A 10,549-nucleotide genomic window follows, 5' to 3' on the forward strand; every position below is an offset into this window, starting at 1 on the left:
ATCTTAAACACTAAGATGCACACGCCACATAATTCACCCACAACTCAGTGGCTTTCAGTGTCTCCACACAGCTGTGCCACCTCCCCCCATCTAATTCCACAACATTCCATCACCCCCAAAGGAAACCTGTCCCCATCAGCAGTCACGGCTCTGAGTTGTTTAGGGTAACTCTGTGTTTAACTGGGGGTAAAAAGCCCCCAGAGGAGGTGGGTCTGGTGGGGCTGGAGTGTGAGGCGAGGTGGGTGGGTGAGAAGGTCCACCTGTGCCTGTCACTTCTGGAACCTCGGGAAGTCTTGAGTGGGTGAGGGACAGGCAGGTCTTGGTGATTCCAGGGCCTCTCTGGTTGGTGGCGGGGGGGTGGCTGGTGTGAGGTGGGGGCCTGGCTAGGCAGGGGAGGATGCGGCCGAGCTGGGGCGCAGAGGGGTCTGGGTGGCAGCCACAGTCTTTGGGGAGCAGACAGAGGCAGGACCCGGGGATACAGGGAAGCTGGGAGTGGGGGGCTCAGCTCGCAGAGGGAAGGGGTTGGTGGAATTTCCCCAAAGGCTGAGAGGTGCTTCTGGGCCAGGTTGGGCTGCTCTCCGGTCCCCATGACAACAGTCTCTTTCTGCCTCCTTCCCCACTCAGCACTGGCCTGCTCCCTGCCCCCAGCCAGGCCTCGGCCACCACCGCAGGCAGAGACAGGATTCCCAATCTGGGGCAGGGCTCCAGGGATGGGGGTGGCCTGTGGAACACCTGAAACGATCTGCGGCGCCGTGGGGCCGTGTGTGTGCACGTGCCGGGGTCTGACCTGCTTCCCTTCTACTCCCTAAGTTGTTTGTGACCCGAGAAGCAACACCGGTGGCAGTAATCATAGGCGCTAACGCAGCAGCTGTTGCGTCCATGCCCTGAGCTCATCCCTTCTCCACATCTTCACTGACTCCCATGCACCGCTGCGTTCTCAGCAGCACAGAGAGGTTAAGGGACTACCCTAGGTCACACAGCAAGACCACGGAGGAGCTGGGACTCGAACCCTGGCCCTCAGCCTGAGGCTTGACACTGGCTCACTTTGCTGCCTTGTAACTGAGGTCTCTGACACCTGAAGCCGGGTCTCCGGTTGCTGTCTCTGCTGAGCCTTGACCTCTCCTTCTTCCTCCCCCAGGTTGTGGCTCTCAGCCTGTGGCTCCTGTCCCCGCTCCCCCCGGATGGCCCTGTGGTGGCCTTGGGGGGCCCTCAGCCTTTCTCTGGACCCTGGTCGGGCCGGAATCGCCGCTGTCTCTCCTTCCTCCGCGTGGGTCTCTGGAATCTTCCTTCTCCAGCTGGCCCTGGGCTGGGCTGGGTCAAGCCCGCCGGGAGATGGAGCCCACGACCCCTTTCTCCCACCGAGCCCTCTGCCTGCCGCCAGCCTTCACCTGGAGTGAGAGCACACATACCAAAGACAGAGCCTTTTCTCGCCTTTAAAGAAAGTATATCAAAAAGCAGCCATCTATCTCGGAGCCCTGGCCCAGGCTCCCGATGGGGCAAGGAGGCACCGTTTCCTTTCCCGGCTGGACGTCAGCTCACCTCCCTGGAACCAGCAGGTCCCCAGTTCCCTGGCATGGAGATGGATTCCTGTCCTGGCCGGGCTCAGATTTTCCACCTGAAAAATTAGTGCACAGTTGTCTTTTGGGGGGAGAATCGAGGTGCTTTGGGCCCTCAGGCCAGGGCAAATGCTGATGTGGAAGTGGGGGGCAGCCTTGGGATGATGGGGGCTATCCAGGCAACCCCAAGACAACTGACACGGGTGGGGGTGGTTGTGAGGCCCCCGCCCTCCCAGCTGTCAACCTGCACTGGACACTTGGACTCTGTTTGTAATTAAACCTGGGAATGACCACGGGGCGCGTGAGCCGTCCTGCGCCTTACAAGGCCCTCTCGGGGTGGGGGTCTGGGTTCAGTCTCCTGGTGGGGGGAAGCCAAGGCAGCACTGGATTTGGCCTCCCAGGGGCTGGAGGAAGAGGGAGACAGGCCCTGGCTGTGCCCCTGTTTGTGGGGGGTGTGGCGAATCCCCTGACATTTCCCAGAACCTCAATCTTATCCCGAGACAAAGCACACTCCAGCTCCTCTGTTAAACATACCCCCAGCTTCTCTTTGGAAACACTCTATCTCCCAAATGCCAGAAACTTCTTCTGTCCTTCGAGATACCCCCAGATATCTGGTAAAAAGCTCTTTGTTTTCTTCTCCAAATAGCTCCTAACTTGTCCTGAAAGATGGCCTGACTTCTCGGTCTCCCAACGTCTCTCGTCCTCATTTTCCTGAGAAGACCCCAGTTCTCTCTCAGGCCCCTTTATCGACCTCAAAGCCCCTACTTCTCCCGCGTGCCCAGCTCCCTGCTCTGGCACCCGACTCTCTTCTCCTGACCTTCCCTCACATGATTTCTACTTCCCAGGGAGACCCCCATCTCTCCCCAGGACCCTCCTTCAACTCCTCCCACAAACATGGAGGCATCCCTCCCAAGGAGGCACCCCAAGCCTCACCACATCCCTGTCAGGCTGGGCCACACCCCTACCCAGGGTCTGGCTCTGGGGAGGGGCTGTGCTTTCTCTGCTGTCAGCAGGCTCTGTCCCAGGCTGTGGGGGGACTTGGTAAGGGTGTGGGCAGTGAAAGCCACTCTGGTCTGCCTGTAACTAGGGGGGAAGCCATCAAAAGGCAGAGCCAGAAGGGGACTCTGATGCCATGTCTCTTACTTCAGAGATCTGGAGACAGAGCCACCAATCCATCCATCCATCCATCCATCCACCCACCCACCCACCCACCCACCCACCCACCCACCCATCCACCCACCCACCCATCCACCCACCCATCCATCCACCCACCCACCCATCCATCCACCCACCCACCCATTCATCCATCCACCCATCCATCCATGCATCCACTCACCTACCCACCCACCCATCCATCTACCCATCCCTCCCTCCATCCATCCATCCATCCATCCACCCACTCATCCTTCCATCCACTCACCTACCCACCCACCCATCCATCCACCCATCCATCCATCCATCCACTCACCTACCCACCCACCCATCCATCCACCCATCCATCCATCCATCCACTCACCTACCCACCCACCCATCCATCTACCCATCCATCCATCCACTCACCCACCCATCCATCTGTCCATCCATCGTTCATCAGTCTACCCACCTATCCATCACACATCCATCCATCTAACTACCCATTCACCACTCATTTGTCCATCCATCCACACCCCCACCCTAATATCCTTTAATCTGCCTTCATGACCTCCTCTTGTCCACCTGCCAGGACCCCTGGTGGGTAATGGGGATGCAACGGGTGACCAAGACAGACCCGCTCTTGTGGAGTTTGTCAAATGACATTAATTAGCGGGTCACTGCTAAGTGTCTGATGACAACCATGGGAAGGGAAGTGCCCTGGAGCTTAGGGACCCCAGGAAATCCAGGAGGATGAGCAGGGAGGCCCCGAGAGAGGAGGAGAGAGATCTGGGCGGAAGGGATGGTGTGTGCAGAGGCCCTGGGTGTGTGGAACACAACTTCAGGAGACAGAAGGATGGCCAGAGCGGCTGGAAGGGAGATCAGAGGGGCGGTGGAGTGGGGGGCACAGCTGGGCAAAGCTTGGTGCCAGAGAGAGCCGCTTGGGGCCTTTTGAGCACAGAGGTGATAAGATTCCCAAATGGGAATTAAGCTGTGGGGGACAGGATGGGACTGGGAGGTGGTGGGCAGAAAGGACCGGGTGGGGGGTTGGGGGGGAGTGTCAGATTCTGGAGATTTGTAGGCCATTCATTCCTAGCTCTGGGTCCTCCAAGACCCAGGTTCCCCTTCAAAGACTCTACCTAGCACCCCACCCCGGGCATGTGCTAAGAACTGCACAGACTTGGAATCCTGAACTTCTCCCCACTTTACAGATGAGGAAATAGAGGCTCTGAGGAATGAGGTCACTGCCAAGGCCACACCACTGGGAGGGGGCAGAGCCTGGATTCCAACCCCATCACCTCCCTATCCTGCTCCCTGAGTCGGGAAAGCCAGGCCTGGGGTGCCCCATGGTGACGGGGGCTGGGAGCCTGGGCCCCCCGCACAGCTAGCTCCTGCCCCATTCTACCTTCAGTTATTCAGTCAACAAACGCTGCTTGCCCCAGCTTTGCCCTCAGGGAGACTTGGGGAGGGAGGCAGTAGAGACGGGGGTTCAAACTCCACCGTGCTGCCTTGGCCAGTAGCTTCCCTTCTCTGAACTGGGTGCCCTGTGGCTTGGACCTCCCTTGTGCCTCAGCGTCCTGCTCTGTAAACTGGGGATGATGGCCCTCCCCCGACGCGGGCTACCCTGTGCCTTGTTGGGCCCGGGACCCTCCTGGGAGCTTGCGGACAGGCCTGCGCCCCCTTTTCCAGGGAAGGAGGTGGAGCTCAGAGGGGAGGCCACTGCTTGGAGCCAAATGGGCACCAGGTGGCCCCTCTGGACTGGAGCTCAGATCTCTTGCAAGCCACCTCCTGGTGCTTCCTCCCAGCCACCCTTAGGTCTGCCACATCCCCCTCCCCATTCAGTGGGTCCCTGGCAGGGTGTTGAGGATAAAGGCCACCCAGCATGAGGTGGAGGGGGCCCTCTCTCCAGCTTGAGCTTGCAGCCTGCAGCCTCCCCATTTCTGATTCCAAGAAGGCTGCTGCTGAGGGGGGGAGTCCTGGGGGTGCTGCCATGCCCATCAGCCGAGGGCTCTGCGGACCCGGAGAGGTTCCTGTTTACAGAAAGGGACATGGAGTTGGGCTCGGAGCTGAGGTGACCAGCTGGAAGGGCCCCTCCCAGGGTGGGGTCCCTGGCTCCACAGGGCACCCCCCTGCCGTGCCTCAGTTTCCCCAAATGTGATGGGGTCGGGATAGGAGTGGGGCTTCCGGCTGAGCTGGACCGTGGTGGGGTCACGTCCTGGGGCTCCTCCCCCACTGAGTCCCCTTCTTCACCGGTAGCAGCATCCGTGGAACCCACACTTAACTCACACGTTTCTGGTCCCCGTACTAAGCGTTTTGCAAATAGTACCTCACCCTGTGGAATCTTCACTCTGACGCTGCAGTTCAGGGGCAGGTGTTATGCCCATGGACTGCTGAGAACACAGAGGCACAGAGAGATTTGGACACTTGCCGGAAGTCACACAGCAGGAATAGCTGGCACCAGGATTTGAACCCGGATACAAGGCTCCGGACTAGCGTCCTGAGCTACTCAGTGCAGAGACCAGCACAGAATAAACTCACTGCCCTCCTCCCCCAACCCAGCTGGGAGGAAGACCCCGCTCCCAGCGAGGCGAGGGTGTGTGGGGAGCGAAGCCCCGGTACCCAGGCCGGCCTGTTATCGGGACGCCTGAGCCGGTCACCTCGCCATCCTGGGCGGTGGCTTGGGGCCCCTGCAGGGAAGAGCATTGTTCTAGGGTCACCCTTCCTACTGTGGCACTCCGGGCCCAGCAAGGGTGACTGACATCAACCGAGTAATTACTCGAGGGTATTTTTCATGAGAGCTGAAGTTAAGGTTTCGTGGGCTCTGTTGGGCTGTGATGCGGGGCAGGCAGGGCAGGCTTCCTGGAGGTGGCAGCGAAGTGATGCATTCATTGGTATCTGCCTCCTTTGTCAGACTGTGTGGCCACGCCAGTGTTGCCCCCAGAACAAAGGGGGGCTCAGTGTTTCCTGGGTGAGCAAAGTTGAGACAGGCCTCTTGAGGGAGCCTCACTTTCCCCATCCGGACAATGGGACTCTAAGCCCCACCTCACTCCAAGGTCAAGCGGAAGTGTTGGAGGGGCCTCTGTCCAGCTCCAGCTCAGTGACCAGCCCCCATCCCAGCTCCAGCCACGACGATGCTCGGGGACATTTCTGGAAGAGAGGAGGCTCCTGGAATAGGATAATTAAATAAGGTCTAGGCTTCCCCTGCTCTGCATCAGTCCTGGCAATACATTATCTTGCTGGACTTGGGACTGGTCACTCGGCCTTGGATTCCAGAAGAGGAAACTGAGGCTGGGAGGGAGGAAGGAGTGAGGAAGAGGGGGGTTGGGGCCAGCAGATCACAAGGGTGGAGGGTGGAATCCCAAGACACGCTGTGGTCTCAGAGCTGCCAGGCCTGAGTCTCCTGGTCTTTCCCTTGCTGGTTTAGCCATCTGTGAACTGAAGGGGGGTACTCTCTCCTTTCTCCCCGAATCACATTTTTCCTGTTACATTTTGCCACGGGAGCCACCAAACCTACGGTTAGTATTTACCTGTGTATTTCTGTATTGGCGTCCTTCCGACCAGGACACATCACAAAGCTGGCAGCTGCATGCCAGCCACAGCCATGTTCCCAGCGTCCAGTAGGTGCTCGATAAACATCTCTCCCATGAAGGAGCAGCGCCCTGGCCGTCTTCTCGGGTGTCTGCACTGAGCCGCGTCTCAGCGGCTAGCTCCTTGTTTCTGGAAAGAAACCTTCACCTTCCTCATGTGCAAACTGGAGACAGCCATAGGACGTACCCGCCGGTTTTTGTGGAATGAGTTGGGGGGAGGGCGCTAAGAGCCTGGAACTGAGAAAGTGCTCACTAATAAATTCAGCTGCCGTTATTATTATTGCTGTTCTTTTACTCGTCAGCGTAAATCGGGAAATGGCCCTCAGACGAACTGAGGCAGGGGCCTGGGGTTTCTAGGGGCGTCAGCAAACCGCCACCACCTGCCTCCTTCCCCCCACCCCTTCAGTCCCCGAGTCCCCGCGAGGCTCCTCGGTTCTGCCCGCTGGGGGCTGCGCAGACCGCCCGCCCGGTCCCCGGGGCAAGCGAGGCGGGGGAGGAGGGCGGCCGTACTAGGAGGAATACGGCGGCGCGGCGGCCAGCTGGGCGGTTTCCCGCCGCCGCCGCCGCCGGTGAATGAGTCCTACTGCGCTGCCGCTGCCGCCCGACCGAGGCTGCGCCCGCGTCCCCGCGCCCCCAGCCTTTGCGCCGAGACCCCGGCGTGTCCGCGGAGCAGCCAGCCTCGGCCACCGTCCCCGGGCAGGTGAGTTCGGGGCCCCGGCACGCTCCGCGGGGGCTGCTAGGACCCCACCCCCACCCCCAGGCGAGTCCCGCGGGGCGGGGTGGGGGAGAGGAGGGGAGGGGTCGGTTCGCCGCGCCGCCAGCCCCCAGACTCACCTCCTCTCCCTTCCCTCACCCCGGATGCCTGGACCCTCGGCCCGGGAGAAGCCACAGGTGGGTGGGAGCTTGGGGCGGGGCGGAGCTGGGACACCCCAGGGTCCACCGTATGCCCTGGGGTGTCTTCCCCCTGGACTGAGCGCGGACCCCTTTAGAAAGCGCTTTGAGATCCTCAGAACGGGGGTGGGGGCGAGAGTGGAGCCGCAGTCCCCTGGGAGCTTCCCGAGAGTCAGCGCCGCCCCCACCTCTCGGGCCGGGCTTCGGCACTTGGAAGTTAAGCGCGATTCCTCTGGGGAGGGGAGGGGAGGGGAGGGGAGGGGAGGGGAGGGGATGGGAGAGGCGAGCCCACCCCGCCAGTGTCCTGGGCCTCAGCGCCTTCTGACCCCGCTGGCCCCCTGCAGGGCTCCCCCCAACGGGTGCCAGGAGCCCCTCTTCCAGCCCCCGCGTGCAGGGGGGCCTGCAGCTCCCGACCCCCGCTTCTCTTCCCAGGCTCCGCAGATCCCTCCAGGCTCCTGCCTCCGCCCCGATGAAGAAAACCAACATGTGGTTCTTGGAGCGGCTTCGTGGGTCAGGGGAGAATGGAGCTACGGGGGGCGAGGGTGGGGACAGGGCCGCCAAGGGGCCCCTGTACAGCAACGTGCTCACGCCCGACAAGATCCCGGACTTCTTCATCCCCCCGAAGCTGCCCGCCGGCCCCACGGAGCCAGAGGCTCAGGCTGAGCTGGGGCCCTCGACCTCGGAGCAGAACCTGGCCTCTGCCGCGCCCCGCCGCGCCCCCCGGAGCCCCCGGCTGCCTGCCAAGCTGGCCGCCGAGAGCAAGAACCTGCTGAAGGCGGCCACCAGGCATGTGATCCAGATCGAGAGCGCGGAGGACTGGACCGCCGAGGAGGCCGCCACCAACGCCGACCCCCAGGCCCAGGGGGCCATGTCGCTGCCCTCGGTGCCCAAGGCCCAGACGTCCTATGGCTTCGCCACGCTGGCCGAGAGCCCCCACACACGGCGCAAGGAGTCTCTGTTCCATAGCGAGCACGGGGCTCTGGCCCAGGTGGGCTCCCCGGGCACCCGGCGCCGTCGGGGGGGCGTCAAGGCCAACGGGGGCGATGGGGCGCCCAGGGAGGCCGGCGGTGCCCTCATGAGCCCCGGCCGCTGCGTCAGTGGCGGGGAGAGCGACACGGGGTCCTCGGCCGAGTCCTCGCCGTTCGGGTCCCCCCTGCTCTCGCGCTCCGTGTCGCTGCTCAAAGGGTTCGCCCAGGACAGCCAGGCCAAGGTGAGCCAGCTGAAGCACTCGGTGGGCCGCCACGGCTCCCCGTCGGCCGACGACAGCACGCCGGACACCAGCCCTGGGGCCCGGCGCCGCCTGGCCCGCAGAGCCACCCCGGAGCCCGGCCCCGAGGCCGGCGCGGCGCCCCGCGCGGAGCACGCTGTGCGCATAGGCCCGCGGGGCAGCGTGCGGCTGCTGGCGGAGTATGAGGCGGCCCAGGCCCGCCTGCGCGTGCGCCTGCTGGCGGCCGAGGGCCTCTACGACCGGCTCTGCGACGCCCGCAGCATCAACTGCTGTGTGGGCCTGTGCTTGGTGCCCGGCAAGCTGCAGAAGCAGCGCAGCACCATCGTCAAGAACAGCCGCCACCCCGTCTTCAACGAGGACTTCTTCTTCGACGGTCTGGGCCCGGCCAGCGTGCGGAAGCTGGCGCTCAGGATCAAGGTGGTGAACAAGGGAAGCAGCCTCAAGCGGGACACCCTGCTCGGGGAGAAGGAGCTGCCCCTGACCTCTCTGCTTCCCTTCTTGTAAAGGCCCCCACGCCCCCTCCCGCCGGCAGAGGAGACCCCGCCCCCACCCGGATCCGGCAGGGGAGGTGGTTTCCACTCAGGCTGCCCGGCCCTGATGCTGCAGCCCATTTTGTGGGTGTCCTGGGTCATGCTGTTTTCCAGAGGAGAAGGGAGGGGGCTGCCGGGAAAAAGAAGGGGTCAGCTTGCAGGGCTGAGGGTTCCCCTGTGCCCCAAGTTCCATGACCCTGCCTCACCCCTTCCCGAGTTCTGGAACCTGGGCCAGGAGGCAGCTAAGGCCGATCACAGACCCAGAGGCCGCCGGTCCTGAGGCCCAGTCATATCTTCTCCTCTGCTGCATGAGTGTCCTCCTGCCACCGGCCCGCCAGACCCTGCCCCCCGCCCCCCCCCCTCCCCCCCCCCCCCCCCAGAGATCAGGGCCAGGCCCAAGTTCTGCCCACGGTGCCCCTCGGGGCTGTGGGAGAATCCCCTCCTGGGGTGGGCTGGCTCTGGGCAGTCCTCGGTCCTCCCAGGCTCTGGAGGCGAGAGCCACATCTGAGAGCCACTGCCTGGCAAAGACAGGCAGCCGTGGAGGAAGTCCCCAGCAGATGAAAAGGGGGGCAATTGCTCCCCTCCAGCCCCTCGAGCGAGACAGCCCTCCTGTCAGCTGTTTTCCTCCATCGCCTTCTCTACACGGGACCCTGTGGCCCTGCTGGACGTTGGGAACTTCCCTCCCCTGGAGGGGTTGCTCAGAACGTGCCCAGAGAGCAGCGCCAGCCCGGGGGGCCCCGTTCCTCCCTGGCCCCTGCCCCCTCCGGTGCATTACCCAGGAAGTGATGCCCAGTGACTGATGGCCTTGACGTTTACTCCACTCGTGTACATAGGTTTTGGTTAGGGTGGGTGGGACAAAGGGGAGGCTGGGGAGACCCTGGTTGTGGCTTTTTGTGCTGCTAAAACAGCTGCATGGGTTTAATTGTGTCAGTTTGTGGGTCCTTGAATGATTTTTGTGGAGGTTTCCTGCTCAACGAAACAGAAACGATACAGTTTGAAGCGGGGTCCAGGCAAGGCCAGCTCTGCCCCTTCACCTCTCCTGGGCTGCCTGCTGGGCGAGGATGGACCCGGCCAGTCTGTGGGGATCCTGGGGTGCCCCTCCCAGTCCAAACGTTGCCCCTCCTGGCTCTGGGTCTCCAGATCATCCCGGGGGAGGGATGAAGGAGCATGTTTCCCTCCAGCGCCCCCGGGGGCGAGGGGAGGAGCACGTGTTCCCTTCTGCACATGTGGTGAGACATACCTGTGCACCCTTGAGGCCGAGAACGAAAGCCCTTGGCACCAGGGTCCCTTGCTGTACCCCCTCCGGCCTCTGTCCTGGGCCTGCTCCCTTAGGCCCTCTGCTCCGGGGGACCACCGGGCCAGGCCTGTGGGTGGAGGGGGCAGACAGCCCTGCATGGAGTGAGATGCTCAGACTTTCAGCCCCCTTCTCTGACCCTGACCGCTCACATCCCCGGCTTTCCTTCTGGGGGCCCCCATTTTATAGGCCCCTGCACTGTTTGACATCTGTGTTTGAAATTGACTGTGGGTACATCTTTAAGACAACCTCCCCCAAGTGTTTGTTTATAACTGCTGTTTTTAGTGCAATAAAGGTGTTCCAGGGATGCGGGGGTGGAGATCTGCTGGCTT

At 62.4% G+C, this 10,549-nt stretch overlaps 1 protein-coding gene across 1 annotated transcript; it reads left to right on the forward strand.

Annotated features, from left to right (window-relative positions):
• Positions 1-7,634: 7,634 nt before the first annotated feature.
• C2CD4C (C2 calcium dependent domain containing 4C) lies at positions 7,635-8,897 on the forward strand. The gene has a single exon (XM_065875402.1). It carries the CDS (start codon positions 7,635-7,637, stop codon positions 8,895-8,897), a length of 1,263 nt encoding a protein of 420 aa, XP_065731474.1.
• Positions 8,898-10,549: the final 1,652 nt, after the last annotated feature.

The sequence above is a fragment of the Phocoena phocoena genome, chromosome 3, assembly GCF_963924675.1.
Source record: "Phocoena phocoena chromosome 3, mPhoPho1.1, whole genome shotgun sequence".
NCBI classification, from domain to species: Eukaryota; Metazoa; Chordata; class Mammalia; order Artiodactyla; family Phocoenidae; genus Phocoena; species Phocoena phocoena.

Bases quoted from the DNA above. Each gene is read 5' to 3' on its own strand.
- C2CD4C (XM_065875402.1), top strand. From the start codon at position 7,635: ATGAAGAAAACCAACATGTGGTTCTTGGAGCGGCTTCGTGGGTCAGGG.